General features: G+C 37.8%; 1 protein-coding gene across 3 annotated transcripts in view; it reads right to left on the bottom strand.

Annotated features, from left to right (window-relative positions):
- Nucleotides 1–16,063, bottom strand: part of plekha7b (pleckstrin homology domain containing, family A member 7b) — a 76,338-nt gene that overhangs the window by 23,430 nt on the left and 36,845 nt on the right. For all 3 annotated transcript variants that reach the window (XM_028576163.1, XM_028576172.1, XM_028576179.1), the window contains exons 6-11: nt 13,421–13,532; nt 11,565–11,669; nt 11,052–11,124; nt 10,554–10,654; nt 1,940–2,118; nt 57–485 (exon numbers count right to left, since the gene is read on the bottom strand). In XM_028576163.1, the coding sequence (XP_028431964.1) occupies nt 57–485; nt 1,940–2,118; nt 10,554–10,654; nt 11,052–11,124; nt 11,565–11,669; nt 13,421–13,532 (999 nt within the window). The remainder of the gene's footprint in view (nt 1–56; nt 486–1,939; nt 2,119–10,553; nt 10,655–11,051; nt 11,125–11,564; nt 11,670–13,420; nt 13,533–16,063) is intronic.

The following is a 16,063-nucleotide window of genomic DNA, read 5'->3' as shown; positions in this document are numbered from 1 at the left end:
TTTATTCAAGGTTTTTTCAATCATCATTCATGTTACAGTTATAGATTCAAACTGACCTCTTTGGTGGGTCCCCTTTTTGAACTTTGACCCACTGCTCCACCTGAGCCAGCGTATTCTTCCTCTGCACATGTTTCTCAGTAGCTGGTCGCAAAACAAAGCCCCTCTGATAGACAAGATTTCCATTCTGTTCTGGTGGCAGAGCCACTTGGATTACAGTTTGCTGTCCGTTCTTGTGGGTGGCACCATCGACTGAGTCTGGCGAGAGTCGCTCTACTCTTTCCTCTGTGGCTGACTGGCTGGGCCTCCCCTGGATCTCTAATTCATACCTCATCTCGTCTCCATGAGCCAGTTGAATACAATTTTCCGGAGCTTCCACTCTGTCTGTCCTGCGAAGGCTTTCTGACTGAGATGAGTTCTGGTTGATGTGGACATGATTGGCCTGTGGGACAGCCTGTTGTACAGCCTTCTTAGGATTCTCCATTTCTCTGTAAAAAAGTTGATGACTTCTTAAATATATCAACATATATAATATATCAAGTTAGTTCTGCATGTAAACAATTGAAATAAATGGCTTTATACAGCCTATTTTAAATTAAGAGAGTATGCAGTGAAGTATTTCATCTTTCAACTACTACACATGGCTACATGCGTTTAGTTACTTAACCATCATCTAATTCCCCCTCATAACAATATATTATGATGAAGTGCAGCATTGTTCTTGAAACAAGGGATTACACAGCATTAAACAGTGGATACAAAACATAGTGAATGCTCAAATTTACCTTATGTGACCCTAAAGGTAATCCATTTGCAGAGACACTTAACATATGAGTTTCTGAGTTTCTCTCAGGAACGATCAGAGACCATAGGAAGTTATTCAATAACTTTCCATCTTTTATATTTTTCAATAGAGAGGAAAGAAGAGAGTATCCCCCAGGTAACATAAAAAACTTTGTCTAAATGAAATAGCTTGGAGGTGGTGTGACACTCTTTGTGTTCAAATAATAAGACTAATTCATTAGATTTCACATTTAAATTCAGTAATCCTTTTCCCACTTACAGTAAGGGAATAAGACATGATTTCAAATGTCTAATTTTACAAACTGCTTACACTTAAGGGTGGATTATTTCTGCAGAAATAATTCCTAAGAGTCAAATATGAAGATATTGTAGGAATAGCAATAAAAGGTGTATTTAAGCTGATTGAGCTGCAGTGAAGTGATCACCTCACACAGAACTCATTGGCAAATGTAGTGCTAGCCTTTATTATTGCTTCATTAGTGCAAAGCATTTGATATAATACATTTCAAGGGACCAAACTAAGACTTTCAGGTAGAAAATTGAGTGCTTTACAAAATAAAGATTTCAGGAGTACTGACTTACATTGGCCTCTAGGTGGCATTACTGCACAGACCATTCAAACCATGGAGGGCATGCAGCTAATCTAAGAGGTCTAACTGCAGTTTGTAATGCATTTACCACAGATTGAGACTCTATAGCGGACTATTTCTGCCATTGATTGTGAATATTTTTATAACAAAAGAAAACTATGCACACAAATCTGCTTTGCATATTGGGATTATTGTTGGAGAAACACATTATTTGCTGCAATAAGCCTCATCTATACAAGACCCACATGCAGTATGTATATGTACACACACACACACACACACACAAACAAACACACACACACACACACACACACACACACACACACAGAGTAGACACTGTAGTTGATTCATAAAAAAACTCAACACTAAATGCTGCAAAACAGATGTTTACTTTTTTGTTAATTACTGTGACACCCAGTTTCCCTTTCTGATACCATCTTAAGACATATCCAGTTCACAGACACTGCTTTAGTAAAGGAAAGATGTTGGTACAAGTAGCAGCCCAGCCAATGGGAGAAATGAATCCTACTCTGTAGAGTGAGACCAACCTCTTTATAGTGTGACTCTGCTGCATCAGCGCAGCCTGGTTCATGGCCCGGATCCAGCCATTCATGTCCTCCTGTGTGTCCGCACTGAAGAAATATGTCCGCATCCCGCAGTGTTCTGCCTGTGAGCCAATCACAGAGTTCTTATTGTAAATGTAGGAGCGCATTCCTGTATGGCTCGCCTATCAAAGTGAGAGAGAGATGGAGGAGAGAGAGATAAAGGATAAATATGAGAACTTCTAACTGAAGACAGTAAAAAGCTGCCAGTGAGGCTGATGAGTAAAAAAAAAGCATTGCTTCCTTGTTTACTGAGACTGACAGCTGTAATCTCAGTGAGGACAAAGTTTACAGCAACATTTTTCGGAAAAACAGAATAGGGAGGGAGCAAAGTGCTCCAGCAGAAACAGCTTGAACATTGTGCTGTTTCTGGAAAAAAAGCATAACAGGTTATTTTTTAAACTGCTTTTTAAAAAGCTTCAGTGAAAAATATACAATCTCTTAAGCATACAGAAATTAGACAGCAACTGCAGCGAACAACTGTACAGTGGCAACAAAAAGACAATTACAGCGTGGCCATCTGTCATCACTTTAGTCAGGATGCACATGACATCATAAACATTAGCTTACCTTTTGTTATTTCTATTGCAAGTTATTTCACATTAATTTTAACTTCACCACAACAAAAAATCATGAATAGCTGCCAGAGCATCAACGACACAAGACTAAACTGCATTATATACATCGTGGAAAGAATGTGATCCAATACCATAACATGCTAAATATCCACAGTGACAGAACAAGGGTCCTTTAGTAATTATGAAGATACAATCCTGACTTATCATACATATCCTCACAAATAGAACTCCACCTACATTAAAATACTGTAGAAGCATGTATAATTAGTGCAAAGTTGACTTCATTGTAAAGGGAGCTCTGACCATTTATTATATATTTTTAAAGAAATATCTTATATTTATTATCAACTTCTTAGTGAATGATCTGTATACAGCAGGTTCTTAAGAGTAAAAAAAAAAAATACCCTTATAATCCCCATGATTTTTTTAATTCTGACTGAAAAGTGAATGCACTCACTTAAGCAATATGTGAGAAGCCAAACACTGCAAAGTAAACATACATACAACATTGTACATATTGTAATATTGTATTTTCTATTGTAAAACAATATGAAATTAATATATGTACAGCAGGAGGCAAACTGCTGATGTCAACAAACATCCCAAAAAATGCAATGAAATCAGAGAGGAGTGTGGGAAAACGGCTGAGACCCTGTCGTCCCACCACTCCAATGACGATGAGTGTGATAAATGATATGCAGCTTGACAAGACAAATACCAGAGCCACTGAGCATATACGTATACAGCATGAGACTGATCAAATGAGTAACCTTGGAAATGTGAGTGCCTTGTTCTACCCATTCCCCGCATTTATATAAATTAGCAACTGGCTAACTTATGAAATATATGGACATTCCACATGTTTTCGGTTAAAGTGCTGTCTCTCTCTCTCTCTCTCTCTCTCTCTCTCTCTCTCTCTCTCTCTCTCTCTCTCTCTCTCTCTCTCTCTCTGTCTGTCTGTCTCTCTTTTGAGTGAACACTGTAGGTACTGTAACCTTGGTGGACTATAATAATAATATATAATATTAATAGTTTTCCCTTTTTCTGTTTTTATTTTGAAACAAATCACAGCAAAGTTGTTAACTAAAACTAATGGCACCTCTTTGTGCTCTGGCATTGTCTATAGATGACTGTAATCATGTCTGTACATGATGAGATTTTGATGCACATTTAGAAATGTGCGTTCATCAGCTGCTAGCATAATATGAAACAAAATGAGCTGAGGAGGTCCACTGATGAGGCTAAAGTAAAATCAAATACCTATTCATGCAAGACAGGAAGCCAATGGGATTGAGGACGACCGCCTGTAGAGAACAGTACTCACTCCGCTCGTGCACACACCGGGTCACAATGGGAGGCAATTGACCAACAGGGAATGAGAGAAACACAGTGAGATGAGCAAAAATAAGAGAACAACAGAAAACAAAAGGAAGTTGCTGACTCAATAAGAAAGAACAGGAAATGGCTCCGGCTGTGGTCTTATGGCAGTCATCACAGAAGCAAGAATGAGTAACAGTGGCAGCATCATAAGCGTTTTGACATTTTACAATCAGACACATCATCACGGCGTCATTGATCAGGGAAGGTTAAAAACATACTCTAGTACAAATACTTAAGAGAAGACTTAAACAACCTGATTTATTATATAGTCTCCATTCAACTGCTAATCAAATTGATTTTGAGAATATTTTGTGTCCCCATCTCTCATTATTTCAGGCCAGCACAAACTGTAGTCCGTCAGTAGCTCTAACAATCAGAAACATTGCGTTGTTGAACAACACCAGACATCTACTGAGCTGCTTTCATGCTTACTTAGCAGTAACTGAATATTTCCGAAGCACCTCAGATACACGTAATGAAATCACCTGCTCTTTAATGCATGATGGCTCAGAGAGAGCTGTAGGGAAAAGAGATCTCTTAAATACAAGGTGGTACAGCAGAGCCCATGCTCATTTCACCTAACCTTACAAACACTCTCCAGCAAGTGGTGGGAGGAGACGATGAATAGGCTGAATGTATAATTAATATTTCCAGCAGCACAATTATTGTATGTAATACGATCTTTAAAACGCAGGAGACGCGTCCCACACATGCACACACATTCATAGTCACACTCAGACACGCACACATACACACAGAATCCAAGAACAAAAGCATAAGTACAAAGGAGCTCAAAGGATTGCAACTGAATGCCCTGAAGCTGCAGTGGTGCATCAAACATTCACCACTATTGTTCTTTGCAACTATCTCTGTGTTTCCACAAAGGAGGAGCTGGATAATGTTAACACTCTTGCCTTAACCAAAATACATAGATCTCTTTGCTGTCCTCTGGCAGAATTCACAGACTTTGCTGCATGCAAGGAAAAGTTCTGTCGCACATTTTTAAATAAAAATGACACTATTATCAAATACGGGCTGACTCTATTGGGTACAGTATAGCAAATGAGTTATGTGCCATTCAGATTTCAGTGAAAGAACAAAGCTCTTGCACTGTGCTCAGTCAGCACACCATATTGAAGACTGCACTGCAGCCTCTCCAGCACACTGCTAGGGCTACCAAAACACAGCGCAAAATGTACTTCTGACTACATACAGGGTTGTACTGCAGCCATCCATTGTCAAGTAACACACTACCATTTGTGTTACAGTAAAAAATAAAAAAAAAAGATCAGTGACCAGAAGGTCAGAAGTTGCATCACACTCAACACAATCAAACTCCATGAAGAAGTCTTCATAGATATCAAAAGATGAGTTGCATGCAAAATCTTTCTTGCCCAAAAATGTGATAGTACAGTCAGTAGATGCTTTGGAACCAATAACAAAACAATAATTTTTCCCTACCTTACTTTATTTAAATTAATTAAATAAATTTGCTTTTCTACAGAACAAATTTTGTTAATTTAACAAAATGAGCCAAACTTCTCAAACACATACTGTACATATTTCATGTTTTCTTACTGTCATACAAGCAGCCGTAAATGTTTGCTTAAATAAAATGATCTATAAATACGGTTACAATTAAAATCAGGAAATACATGATCAAACAATGAGTAAACAGAACTATGACCTGATTCTAACTTTTGATACTTTGGTTGGTACTCAAGTACTGAGGTTCGATTGCCAGCCCTAATAGCAGATCATGAACTGCTTTCAAAAAAGCAAGAAAAACTACAAAATGCATTTCCTGCAGAAAATACTTGTGATTGCTGAAAAGCTAAATTGCTAAGGCTAAACTGGATTGCTGGCATACTGCGTAAGAAGAAGGTGAAGTAGTAAGAATAGTTGAAAAAGTAAGAATGGTTTTAATTAGTACAAATGTAATTGAAATGTTAAATAATACCAATAATGTATTAAACAAAAAGTGAAATATTTTAAGTAAAAAAAAAAAAAAGAAAAGTCATAGTATAGCCAACACAGTCAGAAGTCATAGCATAGTTTATCAAAAACAAGGGATAAAAAGGTCATGGTATATGTCAAAAAAAGTCACAACATAGAATGTCAAAAAAAGTCATAATATAGAATGTCAAAAAAAGTCATATTATAGAATGTCAAAAAGTCATATAAATGTCAGTATATTTAAAAAAGTGGTAAAGTCATAGTATAGTATGTCAAAAAAGTGATAAAAAAAAGTCATAATATAGTATGTCGAAAGAAGTCATAGTATAGTATGTCGAAAAAAGTTATAAAAAGTCATACGGCGCTTTTCCATTACATGGTACCTGCTCGACTCGACTCTAGTCGCCTTTTTTGGTTTTCCATTACGAAAAAAAATACCTGGTACCTGCTAACAAGTACTTTTTTTAGTACCACCTCAGTCGAGGTTCCAAGCGAGCTGAGGCGATACCAAAACGTGACGTGAAAGCGACAGAAGTGGGTGTCCTGAACAAACCCGCCATTTTTAAATAGTTTAGCCAGCTGTGGGGTTTATTGTTGCCTCCAGCTTTATTTGAAACAAAATGTGTCTTCTGGCTGTGGCAACAACAACACACCTTGGATGTTCTCTATGTGTGTGTCGCGTTAGGTTACGCATGGATGTATTAAGAGAACGGGTCATGGCAATTTACTGCGGCGCCGCTATGACAACCAGCCACGCTGAGGCTGTACTAAAATCTGCAATGGAAAATGGATGCATAGTGCATCGAGTCGAGTAGAGTTGAGGCGAGTTGAGCAGGTACCACGTAATGGAAAAACGTCAATAGTCTAGTATGTCAAAAAAAGTGATAAAAAATCATAGTATAGTATGTTGAAAGAAGTCATAGTATAGTATGTAAAAACAAAAAGCCATTAAAAAAATCAAAGTATAGTATGTGGAAAAAAAACATCATGAAGAGGGCCAGCCCAGACTGGGTATCAAGCTTGGGTCTGCAAGAATTACTTTTGTGCAGTGACTACTTGCTGGTTGCCTGTTGCCAGTGTGCCACCAAAGAATGTAAGTTGAAAAGCTATTAAGAAGTCAAAGTGTATGTTATGTACAGTACAGGCCAAAAGTTTGGACACACCTTCTCATTCAATGCGTTTCCTTTATTTCATGACTATTTACATTTTAGACTCTCACTGAAGGCATCAAAACTATGAATGAACACGTGGAATTATGTACTTAACAAAAAAGTGTGAAATAACTGAAAACATGTCTTATATTCTAGTTTCTTCAAAGTAGCCACCCTTTGCTCTGATTACTGCTTTGCACACTCTTGGCATTCTCTTGATAAGCTTCAAGAGGTAGTCACTTGAAATGGTTTTCCAACAGTCTTGAAGGAGTTCCCAGAGATGTTTAGCACTTGTTGGCCCTTTTGCCTTCCCTCTGCGGTCCAGCTCACCCCAAACCATCTCGATTGGGTTCAGGTCCGGTGACTGTGGAGGCCAGGTCATCTGGCACAGCACTCCATCACTCTCCTTCTTGGTCAAATAGCCCTTACACAGCCTGGAGGTGTGTTTGGGGTCATTGTCCTGTTGAAAAATAAATGATGGTCCAACTAAACGCAAACCGGATGGGATGGCATGTCGCTGCAGGATGCTGTGGTAGCCATGCTGGTTCAGTATGCCTTCAATTTTGAATAAATCCCCAACAGTGTTACCAGCAAAGCACCCCCACACCATCACACCTCCTCCTCCATGCTTCATGGTGGGAACCAGGCATGTAGAATCCATCCGTTCACCTTTTCTGCGTCGCACAAAGACACGGCGGTTGGAATCAAAGATCTCAAATTTGGACTCATCAGACCAAAGCACAGATTTCCACTGGTCTAATGTCCATTCCTTGTGTTTCTTGGCCCAAACAAATCTCTTCTGCTTGTTGCCTCTCCTTAGCAGTGGTTTCCTAGCAGCTTGACCATGAAGGCCTGATTCGCGCAGTCTCCTCTTGACAGTTGTTCTAGAGATATGTCTGCTGCTAGAACTCTGTGTGGCATTCATCTGGTCTCTAATCTGAGCTGCAGTTAACTTGCGATTTCTGAGGCTGGTGACTCGGATGAACTTATCCTCAGCAGCAGAGGTGACTCTTGGTCTTGGTCTTCCTGGGGCGGTCCTCATGTGAGCCAGGTTCATTGTAGCGCTTGATGGTTTTTGCGACTTCACTCGGGAACACATTCAAAGTTTTCGCAATTTTCCGGACTGACTGACCTTCATTTGTTAAAGTAATGATGGCCACTCATTTCTCTTTACTTAGCTGATTGGTTCTTGCCATAATATGAATTCTAACAGCAACTGATGGTCCCAATCACATTAATAAGGGAACAAATTCCACTAATTAACCCTGACAAGGCACACCTGTGAAGTGAAAACCATTTCAGGTGACTACCTCATGAAGCTCATTGAGAGAACACCAAGGGTTTGCAGCGCTATCAAAAATGGGTGGCTACTTGGAGGAATCTAAAATATAAGACATGTTTTCAGTTATTTCACACTTTTTTGTTAATTACATAATTACATATGTGTTCATTCATAGTTTTGATGCCTTCAGTGAGAATCTACAATGTATAAAAATAGTCATGAAGATAAAGAAAACACATTGAATGAGAAGGTGTCTCCAAACTTTTGGCCTGTACATTATGTATGTTGAAAAAAATCATAGTATACTGTGTCGAAAAAATTCTTATTATATAGTATAGTAATATTATTATAGTATGTTGAAAAAAATGATTAAAAAAAGTCAAAGAACAGTATGTCTAACTGGAGAGTTCAGCTGGTATAGTGGACGCCCATATAGAGGTTTATTCCTCCAGCCAGCATCCCATGGTTAGAATCTGACCTGTGGCAATTACCTGCATGTCTTTTCCATCATATCTAAGCTGTCCTAAAAATTAAAAGCAGAAATGCATAAAAAAAAAAGTCAGCATATCATATTGAAAAAAGTGATAAAATAGTCATACTATAGCGTGTCGAAAAAAGTCATAGTATAGTATGTCGAAAAAAAATCATAGTATTGTAGTTGAAAAAAGTCATACTATAGTATGTCAAAAAAGTGATAGTATAGTGTGTCGAAAAAAGTGATATAAAAGTCATAGTATGGTATGTCGAAAAAAGTCATTGTATTGTAGTCAAAAAAAGTCATAGTTTAGTATATCGAAAAAAAGTCATAGTATAGTATGTCGAAAAAGTGATAAAAAGTCATAGTATGGTATGTCAAAAAAAGTCATTGTATTGTAGTCAAAAAAAGTCATAGTTTAGTATATCGAAAAAAGTCATAGTATAGTATGTCGAAAAAAGTGATAAAAAGTCATAGTATAGTGTGTCGAAAAAAGTGATATAAAAGTCATAGTATAGTATGTCGAAAAAAGTCATTGTATTGTAGTCGAAAAAAGTCATAGTATAGTATGTCAAAAAAAAGTGATACAAAATTCATAGTACAGTATATAGAAAAAAGTCATTAAAAAATCAAAGTATAGTATGTTGAAAAAAACGTCATGAAAAAGGGACAGACCGGACTGTGTATGGGTCTGCAAGGACAACTTGCTGCCGTGACTATTTGCTGGTTGTTTGTTGGCAGTAGAACTAACCACTGAGCCAATGTGCCACCAAAGAATTCAAGTTGAAAACAGTAATAGCTTAGGATGTCAAAAAAAGTGATTAAAAAAAGTGATAAAAAAGTCATAGTATAGATGTCATAAAAAGTGATAAAAGAATCAAAGCATAGTATGTTGAAAAAAATGTCATGAAAAAGGGCCAGCCTGGATTGGGTATTGAACCTGATTCTGCAAGGATAACTTGCTGCCTGTAGTACTAACCACTATATATATATAGTATATACTGTATATATATATTTTTCATCTGCTGTCCCTAGACAGATGGTAAAAGTCACCCTAAAAGAAAGTAAAATTACATATTTACATAACAATATAAAAATTACATTACATTTAGAAAAGAGTACTATTAAGGGTTAACAGGTATTATGGGGAAACAGTAAGTGATATGTGAGAAGTTCATAGAGTGCATGTACATTTTTGTTGCCTTAGCATAGTATGTTGAAAACAATGATAAAAAGGTGATAAAAAAGTAATAGTATGTATGTGGAAAAAATTCATAGTATAGAATGTTTGACACACACACACACACACACACACACACACACACACAACTTGCTGCTTGTCTATTGGCAGCGTACTAAGTGTAAAAAAGCTTAATATTTGAAAAACTATAAATGGTGGGAAAAAGTTGAATACAAGCACAGATGTCCTTAAAGAGCTGAACATTTTTGTAGGTGAAAGTATGCAGAAGTAGTAGGCGACCGAAAATTGTAAAGAAGAATCAGTTGTTATCTGATTCTGTGAATACTGCTGAATCACAAAATGCCATCCAGTATGCAGGGAGTACCCAACCATCATTCCTGTGTTACAGAGACCACACCAGGAAAACTAGTATTTGAGGATTGCTTCCAAATAGTGATGTAGTAATGAATATTCTCAGAAAAACTGAATATAGTAAACATGTTTTTCTGGCATTATAATTTCTTTCATAAATCTGATTCAATGCCACTTCAGTGTTACCTTGAAAGCGTATTTGCGGTTTATGTGATCATCAGGCTCAACTGGTGCAATGACATAACTGGGCAGAGGGATGCTCCCAAGCACGGTCTCCTCTCTGCTGTCTGTAAAGAAAGAACAAACAACACAGAGTATGACTGATTGCAGATTTAATGAACAGCAGGGAAATTAGCAAGGCATTATTCATGGTAGACTCTTGTCTGGTCAAGGCTATGTGGCACAAGGTGGCATGTGGCTTATCTATTATTCAGTATGATTAATGAAAGACAGGAAGTAGATGTTCTGGCAAAACAAGCACAGATTACATCCCATAATAAAACACTCAAGTTAATAAGGAAGGAAAAGGTGGAGGAAGAGAAAAGCCGGGGAGAGTAAGAGATAGCAAGAATTATTCAAGAAATTAACATCCCTCATAGGAGCTCGCCGAAGGTTGTATATTTGTATGACCGTTTAAAGTTTTGTCTGTTAAACCATGGCCAAGTGCACTTTTAATAGACTCACCTTTGTAGTAAAACAAGCAGTAGTCTGACAAAACAAACCACTTCCTTTTCCACAGCCGCATTCCAGAGCTGTCCTGGAGGTGAAGGGGGAAACGCAACACACAGTGTATTAAGAAATCCTCCTTGCAGGAACTTTTTAATAAGAAAGTGTAGTTCGGGAATACAGCACTCAAATACAGATTCGGGAGAATCTAATTAAATTATAGGAACAATAATTTAATTTAAGTTCAGTTTTTTTCTTGCAGCATTTGGCACAAAGATGCAGCCTCTACATTTGACTAAGTAATGCATGTCTCTAACTCTGGGTTTGGTCGGGGAATTGGTTGTCTTTGTTTGTCATGCTGCTTAAAACACTGAAATCCAGATTCAAAGGGTTTTGTAAGGGTATTGTGAGGATTCATTTTGTAAATGGTACAGTTCACAGAACATGAGATTCTACACAAAACCCTTTAAAATGTGACAGGTGGGGTCTTTCTTTAAGACAAAAAATAAGAGCGGAGGATCCCGAGCTCACCTGTTTATAGAGCCAGCCTCTCACCACCACTGGGATGTTGAGGTTTCTTTTAATAGCATGATCCCTCTTGCCAAAACTGTGCACTTTCCCCGCACCTCTGGAACACTGCAGAAAGCAAAGAAAAACCAAAAGACTTGATTATGTGGTGGCTGGTTGGAGCTAAATGAAAGTTGAATGAATCTGGTTTCAATTAAATTAATTGATTAAATTGACTTGTTTTTACCAGTAGTTTCCCCAATATTGTTAAAGATTGATAACATTTAATCAGTTTACATGAGGAAGGGGGGTCATGAATTTGACAAAAAGAGTCTACTGGTATTTATTGTTTATTAGGGTCCCCATTAGTCATCACCGTAGTGAAGACTATTCTTCCTGGGTTCCAACACAAGGCAAACACAAACAAATATTATAAAGCAAAATAAATATTGTTATACGATAAAAAAAACTCCTGGATGTTATAAAACAAAAGGCACAGTAGCATGTTTTTCATGTTATAAAAACAACAAAACAAAACAGTAATAAATAAATAAAATTATGTAGTAAAGAAAGGTGTATGGCTTTGCCCTCCACAGTGCAGAGAATATAACTGCAAAATGGAGTTAACTGGCCTTCTTTCCTGGAACTTCCTTCTTCTAACACCCATAATGAAAAGAGGAAATACCAACTGGCTATACTTGTGGATGCATGCATCCATGACAAGGTAATTTTCTCTGACACAATTAAATTGTTCTTTTCTACAGAAATACCTGGTATTGTTGGGTTGAGCAGCTGGCTAAAAGAAGACACAAATGTTGAGGGGACAAATATGCATACCCAGTTCCTCATAAATGTGACACTTTTTAATGAGACAAAATGAAAAACACCAGAGGGACCAAAATGTAAGGTAAGTCAGTCACACAAAACAATCATCACACAGACGTTATCTGTTGATCTGCTGGTTATTTTCTCTATAATTTGGTCTATAAGATGACACTGAAATTAGTTAAGAATGTCCTTCAGAAGCTCCAAGAGCCCAACATAACGTCTTCGATATTGTCTGTTTTGTCAGACCACAGTTCATAACCCAAAGATATTTAGTGTACTGTTATATTAGACAAAGAAAAGCAAAAAAGGGTTCACACATGAGGGTCTGGAACCAGCAATTATCAAAATTGGTGCTCATCAATTTATTTTAGATTGACTAATTGATCATGTCAGCTCTACAACAATGCAGTCTAAAATCACAAGTATTTGAAATAAACATTTCTTCAAGTATTCACGCATTCATGTCCCTCAGGGCAATGGAAGTCTCTAATGTTAAGTTGCATTGAAACTATATTATATACTATAATATTTCAGATTTCTCTGTGATTTAATGACAGCCATGCGCTTCAGCGGTGTGTCTCATATTCAGTGACAAAACATGTTTGCAGTGAAAATGTCCATGATCACTGTGGAAATAACAGCAAGTCTATCACAAAGATGCTACTGTACACCACACCCCCGTCCAGTCCCTGAGGATGTGTAATAAGTTTTATTATGCTTTAAAAAATGACAAAATGATTGCTCTTTGTTGCCGTTAATCCGAGTGAGATAATGTCTTCTAGAGTTGATTAAACTAGTTCATCAATATGAGCTTCAACATCAAGAGAGCTTCTAAAGAAATTCACTACTAAAGAAATTCTTGGTCAATTACGATAAATGTCAAATAAGAAAACCTGAAAAAAAACAAAAAACATTTTGATTCTGTTTTAGGATTCATTTTCTCTGTAAAGATTCTTACATTTTTAAAGTTTACAGTAAAACTGACAAACACAAGTGAAACATACTTGATGTAAACGTTTGGGCTCTCAATAAAGACAAACACTGATACTCACCTTTGACCCTGAGGTGGCATCCACTGCTGCTGATGTCACAGCCCTGGAGGACTCTGTGACCATGCTCGGGGATCTCTGATTGGCCGCTGACTTGGACATACGGACTTCTATCCTACAGTTGAAAAGGCAGCATAGCAGCAGATCAGTAATACAGACAAGATGAGAAGCATTGATGAGTGATATTCCCTCTTAATTCCTCCGACAAACTACAGATACGCAGGGACACAGCCCTGTGCTGAGCTTTCACATATAAAGGATATGTCTATTTCCTGACACCGCCACGCAACCTCTCACAGCCAATGGCTATGCGGTGGACGTGTTAACAGTGGAAGCTTTGTGTGCCAAACACTCCAGTGACACACCTCGGGGCACACATCATACACCGACCCAGATAACAAGTCAAAACAAACAAAAAAAGAACCAAAGCCTTTGGTGAAACCATACACGCGCGCACACACACACACACACACACACACACACACACACACACACACACACACACACACAGCTTCTATACACGTCCCACCTCACATTTCCTCATGATATCATCATATTACCATGAATACAGAAAAATCAACATGGAAGAAATACTGATCAGCAGTCAGGTCCAGCTCCACCTTCTTTTTCTTCTTCTGATATTGATGAATTTACCAAGTGGTACTCACTACAGGTTATCAAATAACACATTTTTGTATTGCAACCCACACCATTAGAAATATTTAAACAGGGTCTGTTTTGCCTCAACCAACCATAGTATATACAGTAAAAAAAAAATCTGTATCCAACAATACAACGTATTTTACTGCAATGGCCAATACATTCACTTCCAGGGTGATGCAGATTTGTCCTACAGCATGTGCTCAAAAAGAGATTCATCTACAATAGATAATGGGAAAACTGGAGACAGCCCGGATTTGATTTAACAAGGTCCAAGAAATGTATTGTAGGAATTTTAGTCTGTGCTGATAAGGTAATAATAACATCCAGTTCCAGCAGATATTTCATCCACAAATCCTGCAGACCTCCTGTCACATCACATTTTAAAGGTTCTGTGTCGGGTTTAAATTAGAAAACTGTGCAATCCATGTCCTTAGAACCATCCTAGATTATGGTTATGTTTGATTTGATTAGATTTTTGTTTTACGAATTTAAAAGCCCAACAACTCAAAGGAACATTACCGTATTAACACAATACAAATCAATTACATATAAATAATCATATAAACCTACTAGACCCCGTTGCAACTCCACTACCACGGTTTCAACTCCCTCCCTTAAAAGTGAAACATCAACACTCCCCACAAAGCCGCCTTAACTTTTGTTTTAAAAATTGCCTTTGTCTTTGTTTAACATGCAGGAACCGGTGAGATGATCCATAAGGAGATCTCTGATCTGTCCCAACCATTGTAATTACCGTTGTAATTTCCCTTGCAGGATTAATAAATTATTATTATTATTATTATTATTATTATTATTATTATTATTATTATTATTATTATTTCTGTGATGCTGGAACCACCAGGTCCGGAACCAACTATTATATTAAAAATGATTGTTACACTCAGTAAGTGTTTATTTAAATAGTATTGTTCATATTCCCTCTCACATGCCTAGAAAAAGGCATGTGACGTCTATCACTTCTTAAGAAGGTATAAGGTAACAAAACTTTTACAACATTTTTTAAACTCATCTGCAGCCAGTCAACCAGTATAATTGAAATGCAACTGGCCAGTACTAGGCAGAGCCTCTTCCTGACTTCAGGAGTGAACTTACAATAGGAAGAAATGTGTGAACTGTCTCTCTGACAACTCTGCCACTAGCACCCTGCATTGTTCCGCAAAGAGGTTAAAAGCAGCTCTAACCCTGTTGTGTTTTCCTGCTTCATGTTGCTGCACTACACTGAAGCTAAGGGGGGAAAAAGATAAGCGAGAGATGTGTATGCTAAAGCAAAAAAAAAAAAAAAAGAGAGACCACAGTGCAACAAAACATCCAGTATCTGCACTCACAGTCTGGACTTCAGCCAGCATTTTTACAGGATGTTTCTGTTGTATTAAGGGGACTCTGCTGTTTTATGTGAAGCTTTCATACTGTTTACCACCACTGTCATTTGAACAGTTCCCCAGGAGATTTGTTATGGCATGTGGTGGAGAGGAGCGATATTTCACATCACATAGTGTAGAAGGGGGGAAGACACTAAGCTCCATCTCCCTGCTTCTCTTGCTATTGTATGATAGAAATGAGGGCAATATTTGACTTTTTCTAATCCTTGCAGGCAGTGGGTGCCCACGGGGAGAGTTGACGAATTGATCATAGTGTGATAATCTATAACAAAGGCAGGCAAAGCTTAGGCTGATCGAACCATCCAGGGGGAAGGGCCTCCTAAAGCTCTTTTTCCTGTTCTGTCCTCAATCCGATACAGGTCTCCAGAGAACACACTGAGGTTCTCCTTACTTGGAAGGCAGTCAATGATTCATGGAAGAAACCAATTTCCTTTTCAGATATCATTGACAGTGAAGAGAAGCAACATTTTGCAGCCACAGTAAGGTCATGCCTGTGTTGCTCACATTCGATACCCAGACTGCACCCCAGCTGTCATGCTTTCTACTAAACTCTACAACACCATTATGAAAAGAAGGGTGCAAG

This window comes from Perca flavescens, chromosome 1, assembly GCF_004354835.1.
Source record: "Perca flavescens isolate YP-PL-M2 chromosome 1, PFLA_1.0, whole genome shotgun sequence".
Classification (NCBI taxonomy): Eukaryota; Metazoa; Chordata; class Actinopteri; order Perciformes; family Percidae; genus Perca; species Perca flavescens.
Note: the sequence above shows the minus strand (reverse complement) of the source record. Positions and strands in the feature narration are given on the sequence as shown.